Consider the following 18117-nt stretch of genomic DNA (forward strand, 5'->3'; position numbering starts at 1 on the left):
AGCTGAAGACAGAGGGCAGCTTCAGGATCTTGGTGGAATGAGTTTATGCAGAAAGACAGGCCGTGAGCATTGGTCTCCCCATGAAGGCAGCAAGAGAACACAGCCTTTCTCATCCTGTAGTCTCATCCTGTAGTCTCATCCTGTGCACCTGTAGTCTTACTGGCAGGAATGGAAGAACGAAGCTTGAATCCTGAGGGTAGAAAGAACACCAACAGAAAACTGAGTTTTTGGGACAAGCAGCCTATCTCCCAGGCATGACTTCGCTTTGGTCCTCAATTCACATTCAGACATATCATTAGCATTCCCTGCTGTTTTCCTAAAGCAACCGAAAACAGAACTGGGGACACCTTGTCCCCAGAGCTCTCCAGACATAATGAAACACATTGCCCCATCCAGCCCCGATGGCACATCCAACTGCTGAGGCAAGAGAAGATTCAGTGATTGATTTAACACCACTGATCTTTGTCACAGAGAAACACAAACTCATTTTTACCATAGAAACACTTCTAGTGTCAGTATTTATTTTACCTTAATATACATTTATACAGGCCATAATAAAAAGGCTATTACACAACAGTTCAGTGAGTTATTACCTAATTTCAAGAATAATGCATGCAATTACAAAGGAGAGGTAGAAACACTGTATTAAAGACCTAAAAATACAAACGTTATATAAACAAACACTTTCAAATTAACTGTTGGAATTTCATACAGATAAATAAGGTAAAAAGTACATTACTCTGTCAAAGAAAAGGAAACACATGGTTATCCGAACACTGAAAGATATTTTGATGTGTAAGCCCTGTACAACTTTGTCAAATAGTTCAGACCACTGTATTTAAGAGGATTAAAATGATTTTGTCCTGGAGAATGGTTTATTCAAGTATTCGAGCAGTTGAGTAACAAAAAAGTCCCAGAAATGAATTACAGGAACCATTTCCAGAGAAGCTGATCTGCCTAAATGCTTTGCAAATCACTGTCCTGATAATCTCATGGGATGCTTGAAATGATAATGCCTATAAGGCTAAATGAAGCTTCCCACCTCTCCCTCAAAATGCACACAAAGTAATCCTGATTTTTCACACACACACACAATGTAGATACTCTACATCAATTAATCAGCATCTCAAACTCCAACATTACTTTGTTTTCGTGTGGTTCCTCGCAGAACCTCCCAGTTTACAGTATTTATTGTAATACTGCCCAAGAAACAAAACTAGAGAGTCGTTACACCCCTAGAGACTGCAGGCATTAATGCACATAATTGCATGCACAAAAGATGCAACCAAATCTATATAAAAAGCAAACAACCAGCAACTCAACATTGCTATTACTGTAAAAGTTCAGAGCAGTAGTTACTCAAGTATTAGACAAATAGGTATAAAATGGAAAGGTTCACATGAATACAAGTTTTTACAGTTTGTTTGAAAGTCTTCTAGAAGCTACATTTGAAATTCTGAAAAGAATTTTATGTACACGAAATTCAGCCAAGTCCATTGTGCCTTCTCTCTTTTATTTTTTTTTAGTATAGTTCTTCAAAAATGAATATACAGTTGCTTTAGTAAATTAGTGCAAAATAAAGTGTTTTGGAAGAAGATCTTCAAATCGTATCCACATCAGCTGAAAACCCACTGGGGATTTTGCACAGATGGAGCTCAGTTTCTTCCATTACCGCTTTCCCCCATGTAAAAGAGCTTTCTCATCATCTCTTCATATGACAAGCTGAGCCAACATGCCAGCTCAGCTACAAGCCAGCTCAGCCCCAAAAGCTTCAACCAGCTCTTGCACATGGTTAAGGTTTCCCAAATTCACTTGGCCACATCATACTGACAACTTAAAGACATTTTCACAAACGTTTGATGGAGCCTTCTGAGGGAGACATCTTTATGTACCTGATGCAGAAGGATCCACTCTCTACAGACCTCATGAGGAAAAAAAAACCCTGATCATTCAAGTCAAAGCACGTGTACAAGGATCAGTTTGAAATGTGAAGACGGATTCTTTTTAATCCTGTTGCTAGGAAGAAAAAAGGAGCTGCTGGATCTGTAAGGCAGGTTTTCTACAAATGTACTTTTGGAATTTCTCCTCTTTGAATAAGCTGCTGCTTCTTTGGTAGTCACCACAGAAATGTAAGAATCACTTTCCAAGTGGGGCAGAACGAGGACAACAATTAAACCGTAGTGAAAAAAGTGCATTATCAGTGATGTGGTCCCTTATGCTCACACCATCTGGTCCTTGGGATATTTCTACTGCTCATATACAGCCACTGTGCTGTAGCAGAGTGCAGAAAGCCTTCGCTCAATGCTAGATTTATCTGAAAACAGAATGATAAAAAAATAATCACAAATTCAGTGTTATTTCATAATTCCATTTCATTTTCAATAATTCAGCTTAAACTTACACTTGTGCACATTTTCTATATCTGCAGGGTCTTGCAGTATTTTAGTCAGTCCTTCCAGCAGCAAGGCTGCCTTGTGGTATCGATATGTGATATCTTCAGTTTGCTGAAACATCTCATCTAGAGCTGCCGACTGAACCTAGAATCATTCAGTAGATTGTTACATAAATTGCTTTAGGCAAATACTGAAATGATAAATTCAAAACGGATCACATTACAGTGTCATCACAGACTATTTTTAAGCCTTAAATAAGATGATCTGCTTTTATGACAGTAAGACAACAAAACCTGAGAGAACAGAGCCCACAAGCAGTATTAGCAAAGGAGATTCTGCACATAAGTTGTAAAAGTACTTTTTGATCTTGTGGTTATATATGTTAGAACATACTTTGAAATTGTGACAACATATGAATAGTTGTGCTTGTTCTATTACCAACATTCTCTTGTAAAGAAGATAAATCAATTGTGCAAGATCACACCATTGTCAGGGTTAAGCACAACATTTGCCAGTACTTTTTGTGTGATGTCTGTATTAAAAAAAGACTGAACTCCTTTTTTAGATGAAGTATTCTCTAAACTCACTGCATCTGCTTCATGGCAGGTAGAAAGTTTCTTGATCACACACACACACACACACAAATCCTTTTACATGTTTGCTACTGTTTCTGCTTTGTAGGGACAAGACAAACGTTCCTTAAACTGACTTGGTAGATTGAGGAAGCTACTCCTGTTGTTTCTGTGCTTCAGTAAGCCTCACTGGATGATGCATCCACAGAGGGTATGCTTTTAGAGACTGCATGGCTTTGTTTCCTAGTGTTTATGTACCAAATGTGCTGATGTAGAGGAAAGGTCCCTGAGGAACAGAATCTGCCAGGAACTTTAGCCACAGTTAAGGGAAGGCAAGAAGGAAAGTGAAAGACTAACAAAAATAACCACAAAGAGCAATCTGGAAACATGCATTCTATTTTCTGATTACGTTAGAGCAGTATGTGAGAAAAGGAAGCAATGTACTAATAATCTCAACATCCTATATTTTAGGTAAAAGGAGTCACTTACCATTTCTACAGCACAACTGTAGATGAGTTTCTCTGCAGTTACACTGTTGATTTCATCAATGAACCTTTGCTTGTCCGAAAAGAAACGATTCAGCTTTTCAGTCAGTTTCTTGCACATACCAATACAGAATTTGTATCTCTCATTGAGGCTTTTCACAACTGGAAAAAAAAATTGAAAGAAATTAATAAAAGAAATGCCCAAGCCAAAAGCATAGTTTGAGTTCAGCTTGCTTAAGCACTAGGCAAAGTTCATCTGTTTAAACTTACCACAACATTTATTTAGTCTGCCATTTCTATTAATGAAGAATATAACAAACCATTTCCTTTTCAAGTTAATAACTGTCTATTTCTTAACAGTTGCAAGCTGTGTCTTTGTTTACTACCAGAATTGTGCAACTGTACATATCCCACAATTCTCTTGTATAGAAGAAAAACAAAAATGATGCAACTTAAGCTTTTTGAGTGATGTATCACTGAAGAAAATTCTCAAGCAAAGCACACGAGGTTATGCTGCACCAACCTTGCTTAACAGCAGTGGATGGGTTCAGTTTCCCCGATTTGACCTGTGCTTTGGCAAGATGCAGAGAAGATGCCAGTAACTGGGCTGCTTTCATATATAACACAAGCTGCTCTACTTGTCTGGAGGGAAATAAGAATAATTATGTATTAAAAAAACCCTTCCTTGAACACATTCAAACTTCAGGCAGTCTCCATTCTTTATCTTTATCCTACACAGGACTCAGCAGCAGCAGAAAAGGAAGACGTTGAAAATGCACCTTCACCTCTCCTTCCCCTCCACAAACCCCCTGCCACTGGTTGAGAGTACATCTGCTTCAACGTAGGCATTTTTAAAAGGAACACTTCTCTGCGGTGGCCGACTGCTTGAAGTCAATGCTGTACCACAAACAACTGGGTCTATTTTTCTTGCAGTGTCATTTCCTATGCCCATGGAATTCTCACAGCTGTGAAAAGCAAACACACTTTGCAGGGTGTACATACTACATACCTTTTTTTTTTTCCAGGAAGAAGGCAGGAAGTGGAACTGCCCTTTCCGACCACTTCAAATTTCTCCTGTCTCTCCTTGTTTTTGAGTTTGCTTTAGGGCTGACTGGCTACACTGATCTAAGGTCAAGGTTGAACACGACTTTTCTCTTTTCAGCCTTCACTTCAGTGCAGCTGTTTCAGCCTGGTCAGCAGGACCACAGAGGGCTCAGATCTTCAAATGAGATGGCACTTGTATTTCCAGATTCAGAAGTGAACTACACTGCACCACAAACCTGCAAATCCTCATCACTTCCCCCAGTTTTGTGGTAGATCAGAAAACAGAGTTTTCTCAATTATATGCTAGCAAATGTATCCTTTGCTATATACTCCTAATGTGCTTTCAGTTGCTAAAAGTGCATTCCTACAAAATCAATAGCTCCAATGAAAAAGAAGGCACAGTTTGTCCAAATGCATTTTTTGTCTGATATTCACTAATTCTGCTACTTTTTGATCACACACTTACCCCCACTCTTTGCTTAGCTGGCTGATCTGATCAACAACTACGCTCTCTTGGATTTGGTACAGTGACACTGCAGAAGTACACAGGTCTGGGTTTCCTCCCCGTAATGCTGTCAGATCCAGAACACATTCTGTGAATGTCAGCATCACGTTTAGATGACGCAGGGTATCTGTATGTTCTCTCTGTCAAAAGGAAACAAGACAGCAGTTTAACCATTCTAAGTCATAAGGCAAGTAAGTACACTTAGAACTCTTTTTAACCACTTGAGGTTCTTTTGGTATGTTAATTCTATGCAGAAATAACAGTCAGCAGTAGAGATTTCAGAATCAAATGAGTCCAAAACCATCAACAGATACTAATTTGTTCTTTCTTTGTTAATGATTTCAAGATACTGGAGCTTATACTTGAGAGTCTTTCAAAAAAGCCAGAGAAACTGGGACGTGGAGTTCTGTGTTTCTTGAAACTTGAGCAACTAAGAAAATCACAAGTGGGATGTATTACTTGTTATTGTATTATCAGCAACCCAGAAGTATGCTCAGCATTTGTGTGAGAAGCCAGAAGGAACATTTGGCTTTTATTATACAACAGACTTGATACCTATAAGAGAACTGATCTGCAGCTTCTTACTTATCTGCTTCACTCTACAGTTAGATCTAGAATTATATTGTACTAAAAAGTGTCTGCTGCCAAATTTTCCACTTAAACCAAACAAATTGGAGCCAACAACTCACTGTTTACTGACATCTAAAACAGACACTACATTGTTTAAAAAAAAATCAACCTGCAAAACAAAACAAATGCATCTCAGCAATATTCATCGTCTTTTCATGAGCAGTGCAGGTCTAAATACATTTTAAACTCTGTCTGTGGGAAGAATACAGTGCACTGTCAAACATTCATATTATAAAATACGGATGTGGTAAGAACCCAAACACTTTCCAGCAAGATGTGAATGAGAAAATAGAACAGCGATCTGCCCTAAGAAATTTATAGATCAAGGAGAGCATCCTGGTGAAACACCACACCAAAGTGTGTTTTCAAAGCAACATTCCACCACTCATAAAAAAAATAAAAATGAAAAACAGAACACTCTTCCCACAAGTAGGATGCAACGTCATCTGTGAGGAAGCAGTTAGGAACAACGCCCAGAAGGACATTGCTTCTGTCAGCACCCACATCCAGAGACTTGGCATTAAAACAGAGGCCTCTTTGGAAGGCTCTGGTGAACAAAAGCAGTCATGTTCCTTTGGTTACCTATTAAAATACAAGAAATGCCAGGAATAACTACCAAAGAGAAATAGTCACAATTGACACAGGAGTATTTTCCAGATTTTAAAGAGGAGTATCTGAGAGAAGCAGCAGCTACCAAGCACACTGAGCAGTCGTGTTTTTACCACGTCTCTGTTTTATCAGCATTTTATATTATAAAACATTAAATTGTTTTTCTATACCTCCATTAAAGTTTCCTCAGGCAATTCAGGAGCTTCAAAAGTGATAAAGCCCTCTAAGCTGGGAGGCGAAGTACCATAAGGCATGTACTTCAGACTTGGAGCTGCCTCGGCTCCCGGAGGAGAAGAACCCATATAAATACCAGGAGGCGAGCCCATATATACACGGCCACTAGTAGAGCAGAGAGACCCTCCAGAACTGTTTGATCCAACTACAAGGAAAAATAACACACACACATTCAGTCCAATAGGTTGTTCCACCTTGCAGCTCTGGGGCTGCAGATGATAGCAAATGACAAATCAGTAGGCACCACAGATTCGCTCTTTGGAGGCTCTCTTTGTTGTTCCTTGCATCACTCTGTAGAGAATGCAAGGGCTACGCTTTATAATGTACAGAGATGATTTATAAAATAGATTCTGGAATATCAGCTGTCAAGGATTCCAAGGCAGGCAGTCCAATAGTACAAAGGTTTTCTTACAATTTATGAAAGCACACTGCTGCAAATATAGAGTCCTGCTCACCCTGAGCAGATTCTGGCCTCTACCTTGAGATCATTGCTATTTGACAATATAGCCAACATGCTGAGATGAAGTCAGCTCACACATCTTTCATCTTGCTTCTACTATAACATACTGCAGCAGGCAAAATGCAGAATCAGAAGTCTAATAATTTCTTTCCACTTTTGCCATAAATGCGGTTAAAACATCCCTATAGGGGTAACTCAAGATGTTACGCACTGCTGCATGGTAAACTGGTGCCTCTGGCCCTCTTTTTAGGAGACAAAAGGCAGAAGAAATCTAAGGTGCATCTCAGCTTTTGCAGAGTGCTTTTTGTTTTTTTTGCCTGGCCCAGAGGACCCACTGCGCAAGGCAGTAAGCAGGTTACTGCCCCCAGGGGATGGGCAAGTCTGAACACTGTTTGACAACAGCCATCAGCAGGAGGACTTACCTGAGGTGGTTCTTGTTCTGAGGACCATATGGGTGCAGGTAGGAGGGGTGGCACTGCTTGGAGGGGACCCAACAGTAAACATGACAGCCCGAGAACTTGCCCCACTTCCCATGGAAGGAGGTGCCACTGCGATGCCATAGGCCCCTGCTGGGGCTGGAAGAGAAAATTTCCTGAAATTAGTCCCTATTACATGCAATCACATAGGTTAGCAATTACATACAGAAAACTGGAGTTCTGCAAGACAACATATGTTGATGTATCAAGACTTGTACTAGTAAGGAGTTCTGACAGCAAATAAAACAAGCTGAGTGACATCAGTCCTGCAGCAAAAGCTGCAACAGAAAAATTCTAAAGACAGGTTTGGCTGGTCTAAAGACTAGCCCTGTCCGCAGAACTTCTCACATCAAACCCAGATCTCCCGTTGGCCATTTGTAGCAAGGTATTAGCTGTTTGTGGGGAGAAAGAAGAAGGTAAAAAAAAAAAAAGTAAAGAAAAAAGAACCAGAATTACATAAGCTGGCTTTCAGACGAAAACAAGTTGGAATTAGGAAGTGAAACAGCCACAAATGTACTGAAAAAACAAAACCTCTAGCCACTCCAGGAAGCAGCAATATTTCTTATTTATCACAGAAATTGATGCTTTCTTGTCTCACTTATTTTAAAAGTTATATTAAAGAACATATCTCCTTAAGGAAAATAATAATAAAAAAAGCTTAAGTGTCTCAACCAACAACTGAAGTTGGAAGCAGAACTCTATCTGGTTGGCTGAAAAAAGCTATAGTATATATGGACCACTTAAACACATCCATCTGTTCCTTACCTGTATCCATTGGTCGCTCTGTATTCAGGCTGTCTGTACTGCCTTGGTATAACTGGCCACCGAGGGCAGTCTTTACCTGTTGATCTGAGAGCTTCCCAGTACTAACAGATCTAGACAGAAAAAACACACACATTCAATAAAAATTTAGGGCAAAATGTTCCTAATTTGCAGCAGATTCTTAATATTTGTTACAGAGAAGCTTTCAACACAAGTACAAAATGACTGGAAACCTCACTGTTCATCATGGACATATTGAGACAGAGCTAACTATAGATGAACCCTTTCATCTTAAAAATGAATACTGCCAGTTTTGCCATCTAGATGTTCAAAAGAAAATCAAACAGGCTTCAGAGAGTCGGTGAGACTTGCACAGTCAGATAATCAAAACAAAAAGGAACTAGATAACAACACCAGACAACAACACAAAGTGCTTCAGGAAGTCTCTGCAACGTTTATACACAGTACAAAAAGCTTGTTGTATATACTAAACATCAGTATCTCCTCACAGCTCATTTTTTGCATGCTCCACCCCTCCAAATGGCTGTGTGCAATGTACATTCTTCTGTCAAATTATTTACTCAACTTTCCAGGTCATAAATACTGCAATGCCTACCTGCCAAACGTAGCTTTACTGTGCTGCTCTCCTGCATGCTTGTCACTTCCTTGTGTCGAGTGAAAGTGTGCAAAGTCCCTTGGTTCAGTGATGTCTTTAGGCTGCAAAGGAGCATCTACAGATCCCTGGCGATTTGCCAGGGCCAGCAAATTTGAGGATGCTTGTGTTTTAGGTATTTTGAAGGGAGCTGTTGCCTTAAAGAATAAAAAAAACAAAGAAAAAATATATTAGAAATAAACAAAACCAACAACAAGAAACACAAGATTTGCACCTCAAGATATTCTTGGGAATGGTTTCAGACAACGTGTTACCACTTCACATTTTGCAAACAGTGGTAAACTCAACCTACCTTAGTAGGAGAACCAATGATTGTTGGTAAAGGAGTTTTGAACAGCCAGTCTGAACTCCTCGGTGATGACCCCATGTGCTTGGTGGGTGATGTTCCCAGGCTACCTGGCCTACTTGGTTGTGGAGAATGACTGTATCCATACCCAGCATAGGATGGGCACACTGGGTCTGAATGTTGCTTTCTGAGCTTCTGCTTGTTCTGGTAAATATCCGTGAGAGTAGGTGCACTTTGCAACCTAGCTCCCATCAGAAGTGACTGTGGAGACTGAGATGGTGGTATTGGAGAACCTGTAGGGATGAAAAGCAGTGAAAAAGATTTCTACGTGCAGTGCTTGGAAATGTATCAACGAAACTCAAAACACTGGAGAGCATCATTAATCTGAAAGGAGATAAGGATGCACTACTGAGATACGTGTTTGATTATCAGCTCACTAAATGGCAAACAGGACGGATTTATCCTGTTGACTATACGGGCTGAGGCTACATACACTTGATGAGATGACACTCACATTCAAGCTGCCAAAGAGGCAAGATTGCAGGGTGACAGCTGTACTGGCAGCTGCACTACTTCTGGCAACCTACTCCAAGACATATAAAGTGGTTGGATTGAGCAGGAATGGCATAACCAATGCTAAAATTTCAAGCACAGCCAACCAGGACTCTAAACTGAAAAGAGGTTTTCAAGTATTGGAATTGCATTCTTGTAAACAGCATGTGAATACAAAGTTGTGTGTTAATGACTTTTTTTGTTTGTAATAATTTCATCTGCAGACACAAAAGGCTGCTTCCCTCACAGTTTCTGTGAGAAAAGTAGGTATTAAAAAACAAAAACCTGAATAAACAAGTTATTCAAATGAAACATTTTAGGATCATTATTAGGGCAGCCATTTATTTTTAGGTTGTCAGATGTTTTTCAAAAGCTCACCATGTACAAAGAAAGTCCACACTTCGGTATGAATGCAAAGTTTCTCGTAAAGCAAATTGAAATGGAAGAGCTGTAATCTGCAAGCAGAGGACTGTAAGGAAACACTCCTATGAACATCTCACCTACCCAAAAGGTTCTCTTCCACTTTCAATATAAAAAATCCAATATTTGATTAAAATTGTATCTTCCATGTGGTATTTTTAAGTTTCAAGAGGAGGAATGGTGCAGTTTCAAACAATACATAAGACTTCAGCCCTGTGGCCACAGCTTTCCAGATAAAATGTATACCACTGTAACTCCAAAGAACAAAGTGCTAAAAATCCCATTTGCCTTAAAAAGAAATGGCAAAGCTTACACTATTCTATTTGTTCCTAGGCTGTACCATGACTTAGTATGCAAAATTCTCAGCAGCTGGCCAAGGCAATTTTCCAAGATTGTTCTTCAAGCGTATATTTGTGAAGTGGAGCCAACATCCAACTTCTTGCAGTTTGCTCAGTAAAGTGCCCAGCTGCTAAGCCACATTCTGCAACCTTCTTAAGCTTATGCTCTTGGTAGTTAGACTTTGAATATAAGCCATTTCATTTTGATTGCATTCCTCTCCATTTAAACAATGTGCTTTAGAACAGACCTTCTGCCTGAAGCTCCAGCAGAGTATTCCAGTCTACTCCTCACTAAATCCCCTAAATTCTATACTCATGAAATTTCAACTCCATTGAAATCAGCCTGCTTGTCTGTCCCACAGCACTAAATTCAGCTTTATCTCAAAAAGCAGCCTTAAATTTCCCTGGTTGCTGTTCTAGTGTCATTCCCACCACTGGGTAGGCTTCTGAATTCAAACTCTCCTCTGCTGCCACTGGCAGCAGCAAAGGGTAACTCAATTAGTTCAGAAGCTGCATTAAGACAGGCATCTTCAGTCCCTAGAAAATCTCTGTACAGATGATCTCACTTCACCCTGAAGCAAAGTCAATTTACCCATTTAAATGCTGAAAAGCAGACATGCTGCCATTTGTGGTATTTTACAAGCAGAAATAACACTGCAGTCACTGGAAATTAAGAAACAATAAAATCAAATAGGAATAGATTGCAGGAAACAGACAGAGAAATGAAACATTAAATACTCCTAGAGCCACAAAACAGAGCTATCCCGAAAAGATGGAACAAAAGAGGAGCTCACACAGCTTTGTTTTCCCTTCATTTTCTCCTCAGCTTTTTTATTTTTCTTTTAAAATACAAGAGACTATTTCAAATCTGAGGCTTTACTCATTCCTAGTCTTTTGTTGAGATTGCCAGCAGTGTAACAGTTATGAGGGACATTTTTAAGACATCATAAAACTTATTTAATGTCCAGATATCTGAAATATAAACTCCAAGAAATGAAGGTTATTACCTCCAGAGAATTTTGGGAAGCATTAAAGCAGGAAAAATAACACACATTGTTGTTTAAACACTTCCCTAAAAGGTCAAAATAAAGAGTGTAGCTGGTATTCTGGACAAAGAAGAGCTTGCATCTAAGTTGTGTGTACAGTAAAAAATACTCTCCCACCCCTGCTGCCGCCTCCTGGTGCACCGGAACAATTTATGACTTGCAAAGCTTACTGAAAGCTTAGCAATATTAACATCAGATTCCTGGCAATTCCCTAAGAGAGTGATGAGAACATGCCACACACCGCACACTGGTAGTTCTTCCCTTTTCTGACGCTGGTCTATCAAAATCAGATTCTGAGAAACATGTTCAGACCATTCATTATAATCTCATCTATCCCATCTCATCCCTTGTTAAAGACAGGTGTTAGAGTTGCTATTCAACTTGGGTAAAAAACAAAACAACAAACTTCTGATTGTGTAGGCAATTAAATACGGAGAAACGAGTCCTGACACAGCCAAACCCAGGCTAAGTTTCTACAGAATCTCAGTGCACAGCTTACCAAATGCCTCCCATTAACCCACACTAATGTCATGCTGCCCCTCCTCTTTCATGAAACTCTGTGGAAGGTTTAATCAAAACTGTACTGGTTGTGTTATTGTCCAAAGTCTCTCACCTGAGAAGTTTCTGCTCCTGGACTCATGACCTTGAAGCTGTCCGCAACAACAGTGGCTGAGCTGCTCAGGTATAGTTCCAACTAAGTAAATAAAATCAAAATGTGAATTTATGCTTTACTCTTCACCTACTTATTTCTTCAAGGAGTGGGTGATCAAACATGGGAATGGGCTGCATAGGGAAGTGGCAGAGCCCCAGCCATGGAGATGTTTAAGAGACATGTGGATGTGGACGTAAGGGATGTGATCTGGTAGGTCAGGCCAATGTTGGATTATACTATCTTGAAAGTCTTTCCCAATCTACGTGATTCTATGATCTATTTGGGCAAATTTCAGTTGAAGTTTTAAACAGGAATTTGTTTTCTGAATTACTGCTTCAGCTAAATCCTTGCTAATTACTGAGAATGAGTAAGAATTAGAACTGCAGCTTACCTAGTGGTGAAGGAGAATATGGCCTTGAAGACCCCGTGGATAACCTGCGCCCAACACCCTGCACAGCATCAGCTGGTATTGGAGAACAGGAGCCCATCTTCATGAAGCCCATTGGGCTGGTATTTGAGCGTCTGACAACCCCAGCTCTGGAAAAAGAAAAAAAAAAGAGAAAGAAAATAGTTGTTTAACACACTACAGTTACCAGTTACAGTAACCATGCAACTGTGGTTTCTTGAGATAAGATTCTGAATTCCCATAGGAGTACAATGATTAAAAAAACAAAAACCAACACACAACTCTGATATTTAAACAGAATTATGAAGTTGAGGCTTATTAAACTAATAAGTCTCTCATTTTGAAAACAAGATACAATTCCCTTTGTCCACACTGAGGGTTTTGGAACCTAAGGAAACTTAAGTCACAGCAGTCTGTCTGTTAACTGTAGAAATTTTAAATAGTTCTTAGCAAATGGATTCCTGCTGTTCAGACATTACATGAATTTTACTACTGAGTGAAACACATTGACATACATGTTTGTTTTTATGGTAGGAAAAGGAAGGAATTTACAATAAAAATTACCATAATGTTTTAAGTATTAGACTTGGAATAAAGTTCAGCCACTGACAACAAATATTTTACAGAAAGGCACTTTCTCAAGTGCAGAAACAACTGCAAAATCAGATCTTGAAGACAAAAATTAAAAAAAGGAAGGAACTGTGTTTTTGTAAAGAACTCCAGAGTTCTAAGCAGTCTGTTTCTGAGTCTTTGACCTTTACCACCCCAATCCTGTTGATTGCAAGGCACAGAATAAATCTAGCACACTGGAGCTTTGTATTAAGACAAGCTAGTTAATTAGCATGCAAAAAAAATTGATTCCTTGATATTTGACAAAACAATGCATCCAACTCATCACTGCATGTGTGAAAACAGAACCCAACTTATTACTGACTTTCTAGTTTATGATGTAACACTGCATATTACACAAAGAGAAATCAAAAAGAGCAAAGCTTCATCTTTTTATTCTCCTGCATTGCATTTGAGCAAAGGAACAAGTTCATCTTGTTTTACTGAAAAATGTCAACTGCCCATTCAACAATCTTGAGATTGTGAAGGACTATTATTTCTCATTAAAATGCCCCTCTATTATGGGGCTGTGTCAAAAAAATAAAAAGACATCAATAAGAAAGCACAGATATCTGTAGGGTACAAATACTACTAGAACCAAGAAAAAGGAGTCTGAAAACTCACCTTGGTGATCCGTGGGGGTTTGACACGGGGCTGGCAGTAGAGGAGAGGTTCTGTTCTATACGCTGGTAATTCCGTAGCTGAGTAGGAACTGGGATAGGTGCTGTTTCGCTGCGAGGGGATACAGAAGGCTGGCAATGCCTGAAGTTGGAAGGTGCAAAGAGAGGAGATGAACAGAGGTAGGCAGATCTTTCACTAAATTGTACCATCCTCAAAGTTTCAAGAAAATCTGGGAAGTGGAAAATCTGATCCCATGCTCCGTGCACGCAGCATATCTTCGCCTGTCCTGGTCTAGCTCTGGCACTCTGCAGAAGGCTGAGATCTGTTTGTTACTAACTGCCTCTCTTACACAGGCTGAAGTGCTGTACACTTCGTTATGCATCACAGCAATCTACAGATCCCTTCACCTTCCTGCCAATCTGCCTGCTCTGTTTACAACGCTTCAAAATAGCGTTCTAGGAAAACCCACTGCACTAAGAACAGGAAGTTCAGCAGCAGGGCTGGAATGTGTACAAAAGCCACTAAAGCGCCGAGATATCCCATGAGACAGAGTGAACTTGCAAAAGGAAAACATGTTATGTAACCAACCCCTGACAAAACGACCAAAACCACACACCTGAACATTAATCCACAGACGCAAACTGCAGATTAGTATTACCCAAGTTCAACCATGTGTCAGTGACCTGGCTCACCTCAGTGTACTGCCAGATAAGGGAATGAAACCACCACAGTGTAATCAGTTACCAACACTTTTAAAAGAGCTAGACAAAAAGGATTTCAAACTCAAGGACTTTTTGGAAGATAATCAGCTTGGTATCTGGCCCTTTATTGATCAACACTTCAGAGAAGAGAAAGGCAAAGATTAGAGATTCTCAGAGAAGATGTGAAAAAAGTTCCACCACGAGCTCTAGAAAACAAGCAGTTACACCACTACGTGGATACAGCTGAACAGAACTGGGGATTTATGACTCCGTCACACTCCCTTTGCAACCTCTGAAAATGAAATACAACTTCCTCATACACACAGTTCTCCCTTAGCAAAAGAACACAATTTGTCCTTTTATTGCCACCCAGTTCCCAGATATTGAGTTATCTGAAAGTCAGCTTTAATAGATCTGAATAAATCTGTACCAACACTTTTTTGCAGCCTCACAAGTACCACTGATTTTAAATCCATGCTCACTGAGTGTCTCAGCATAGAGAATAAAAGTAGGAATTAACCACAGAGGAATGAACTGCCTCCACTTATCCTGCCTGGAGCCTGAGAAACATCACAGCTTCCTCCACTTGCCATAAAGCAGCTTAATTATGGGTGCAATTCATATAGTTTGATCAGCTAATCAGAAAAATTCACTGTTTCACAGGGCATAACAACATTCTGAAAACAATGACACACAAGGAAAGAACGTTTCACAGCAAAAAATAACCAAAACCCAAAGCATCTGGTAGATACAAGATGCACACACTGCTGCCTTGAGATGACGCCCCAAGCAGTGAGTCTGCATTTATTCCACCAATAACTCAATCAAACTGCTGTAGTACAACCACTGAAAATGTGACCAGTAGGCACCTGTTCTCTAACCACAAACCATTTAGCTCTTTACTTAGTAACATACAGAAAATAAAACTTGCATATTTTCATTAGAGCTGTAATTCTAGAAACTGTGATGAGTAACAACTTAAAATAAAAAATTACAATGCATTTTTTGTAAACGGTCAATCCAGAGCAAACAGATCTTCACAACCAAACAATTCAGAGTTTTTGCCCTTAAACACACAACGTAAGACCACAGCTTCATTGACAACCCCTGTCAGCAGCTTTTTCACAAACTGCAAAAAGATCAGCACAAAGTAGCAAACTTTTCTTGTGACAAGCATTTCTAAACAAATAATGCTGACTTGCAGCTCCGTAGTTGTAGTGTAAGCCAAAAATACACCCAGCATAAGAGCTTTATTCCCCATTTAGTCACTCACTCTCTATTTTGTACTGAAAACATGAAATTTATTACTTGGTCAAATGACAAATCTACGCCTTCTGTTTACCTTTACATAAATAGCTAAAGATCAGAATCAAGTTTCCAATATAATCCATGAAAGATATCAAGCACTACTGATAAAATTCATTTTGAACTATTAGAAACTTGGTCTGCAAGTTTCAAGTTTCAAAGAGGCAGAAAAGGCCCTTGTTAAATAGCCCTGCTGATTAAAAAGCTGCAATACATGTTACATGTAGCTTCTTTGGTATCTTGCAAGCCACAAATGTGAAATTTACAATAACTGCTTTCACAGAAGCCATATCTCTGCAAGCAATTAGAAGACACAAGACAGTCTATGCATGAGACACAAACCCATTGCAAAATGGGCTTTAAATTCCTCTTTTCTCACAATTACTTCTCGAAAAGTAAACTACATTGAACATCTTGACTCAGTAAACAAGGAACATGTCGTGCTTCATCACACAAAAAGAACAAATTAATTCTGTTTCTGAAGTTTCTGTCTTTAGACAGTTCAAGCTATAATCAGCCAGAATAAAGCTCACTTTCCTCAAGGAAATCTTTTTGGGGTGAATCTGAACCAGAAGTCAGCTGTGGAGCCATCAGCCACTACATTGCATTAAGTGCAGCCATTTCAATTCAGTTTCCTATAGTAATCCACAATAAAAACAAACTAATCAAACATACACCAAAGAACCTTTTTTTAAAAAGGAAATACTAAGCCTCCATCACACACCTGTTAGTTGTACCAGAAGCAGTACTTCGAGAAGAGGTTGAGGATGGTTTCTGTACAGTTCCTGAGCTTCCAGAAATAGTTAATGGTGACTGCCTGTGAAAACAAGAAACGCTGTCAAACAGGCTGTTCTTCACATCAGAGAAACTACCTGCTTTGCAGCAAAGCTTTCTGGATTTAAGCTGCTGACACATTCATATTAAATTCAACTTGCTGTATTAATCTTCAAGAAAGTTCACTCACAGCTATGTAAATCCATCAAATGCCAAAAAGCCCAGCAACATCTTCTACAGCTACAGTACCCGTTTTAGAACATGAGACTTTTTTTGGATGAAGCTCAGCACACCTACCCTCCACACATCAAGAACTCGCTCGAAGCCCGCCTGCCAGCTGCTCCCAATGGCATATCATCTACAGCAAAAAGAAGAACACACTGAAAACCCACATCATGAGGCACAATCTTAAAAAAAAAAAACAACAAAACTCTCCAGTATTACTGATATAAGAATAAAAACCTCTGACAAACTTCTGTGAACACATACAAGTTTTCTACAAGTTGCTTTGCATAAGAAAATGCCTCAGATGTGACCTACAACAAATGCTCCACTGCCGAAGTCCAACACTGCCCATGACTTAAAACGGGCATGACTTACAATCTTGGCATATCTGGTCACTCAGTTGCAGATAAAAATGTCCCATATGGACATGGACAAATACCAAATAGCCTTCCTTCAAAAAGTAAACAAAAGTGAATAAATTAGATTCAATATGAACGGACACATATTTAGAGAAAAGAGAGACAAACAATAGCAAGACGAAGATATGTTATCAGTGAAAAACGTTTTAAAATGTAAAAATAGGGAAGGTTCTTACATGAGTGGTCTGAAGAGATGTTGTGTGGGACAAGAACAAAGTCGTCTGTGTCACAGGAAGAGTTCTTGCTACTGGTACTGGCAGAGTCCTTAGACACTTGAAGATAGTTTGGAGGACCCAATGGAGGGGAAGACAAGTTTTCTTCTTGAATATGCTGCATGTCTGGAAGAGACTGAAGCAGGGAAGGAGGAGTAAGAAACCTCTGCTACAAATCTATTGATTCATAAGGTAAAATTGCTCTTTTCAGAATAAAGCCTCTGAAGTAGGAATTATCACCACCATAGGCCAAATAATCAAAATAATTTCACATTCTGGATCACGTTTTAAGTCTTTAGAACAACAAACAACAAAAAAAACCCACCCATAAAATACAACACAAGAAGCAAGACAGAACCAAAACATTAACAATTTTTCTAGAAAAAGATAGTGGTTTACTTGAGAGCTATTCTGTGTCCAAGAATTTACAGAGCTAATTCTTGGCCAAACATTACAGAAAATATTTTCTAGAGATTGTTTTGTAAAAGGGGGAACTTACTGGAGGAGAAGCAAAACGGCAGGAAGGTGAGCTGCCACAGGAACTGCCAGAGACTGAGCCTGCGTATGTGGGCACTGGTACGGGACAGGCTAAAAGAGGAAAACCCAAACAAAAACGTGGGTTTAGCATTCTGAAAGCCTGAATTGCAAACAAACTCATTTCCTCACTACTTTTCATCCATAAACTTTCATATGAATGTATAAACACCA

General features: G+C 39.4%; 1 protein-coding gene across 2 annotated transcripts in view; it reads right to left on the reverse strand.

Moving 5' to 3' along the window:
* Window positions 1–483: 483 nt before the first annotated feature.
* ULK2 (unc-51 like autophagy activating kinase 2) overlaps window positions 484–18117 on the reverse strand; it is a 37166-nt gene continuing 19532 nt past the window's right edge. For both annotated transcript variants that reach the window (XM_048966550.1, XM_048966551.1), the window contains 17 exons: window positions 17909–17997; window positions 17374–17545; window positions 16851–16911; window positions 16504–16596; window positions 13777–13914; window positions 12529–12674; window positions 12099–12179; window positions 9136–9422; window positions 8787–8980; window positions 8174–8283; window positions 7355–7507; window positions 6409–6617; window positions 4961–5139; window positions 3974–4092; window positions 3455–3612; window positions 2402–2537; window positions 484–2314 (listed from right to left, as the gene is read on the reverse strand). In XM_048966550.1, the coding sequence (XP_048822507.1) occupies window positions 2247–2314; window positions 2402–2537; window positions 3455–3612; window positions 3974–4092; window positions 4961–5139; window positions 6409–6617; window positions 7355–7507; window positions 8174–8283; window positions 8787–8980; window positions 9136–9422; window positions 12099–12179; window positions 12529–12674; window positions 13777–13914; window positions 16504–16596; window positions 16851–16911; window positions 17374–17545; window positions 17909–17997 (2393 nt within the window). In that variant the 3' untranslated portion in view covers window positions 484–2246. The remainder of the gene's footprint in view (window positions 2315–2401; window positions 2538–3454; window positions 3613–3973; window positions 4093–4960; window positions 5140–6408; window positions 6618–7354; window positions 7508–8173; window positions 8284–8786; window positions 8981–9135; window positions 9423–12098; window positions 12180–12528; window positions 12675–13776; window positions 13915–16503; window positions 16597–16850; window positions 16912–17373; window positions 17546–17908; window positions 17998–18117) is intronic.

The sequence above is a fragment of the Lagopus muta genome, chromosome 20 (assembly GCF_023343835.1).
Source record: "Lagopus muta isolate bLagMut1 chromosome 20, bLagMut1 primary, whole genome shotgun sequence".
NCBI classification, from domain to species: Eukaryota; Metazoa; Chordata; class Aves; order Galliformes; family Phasianidae; genus Lagopus; species Lagopus muta.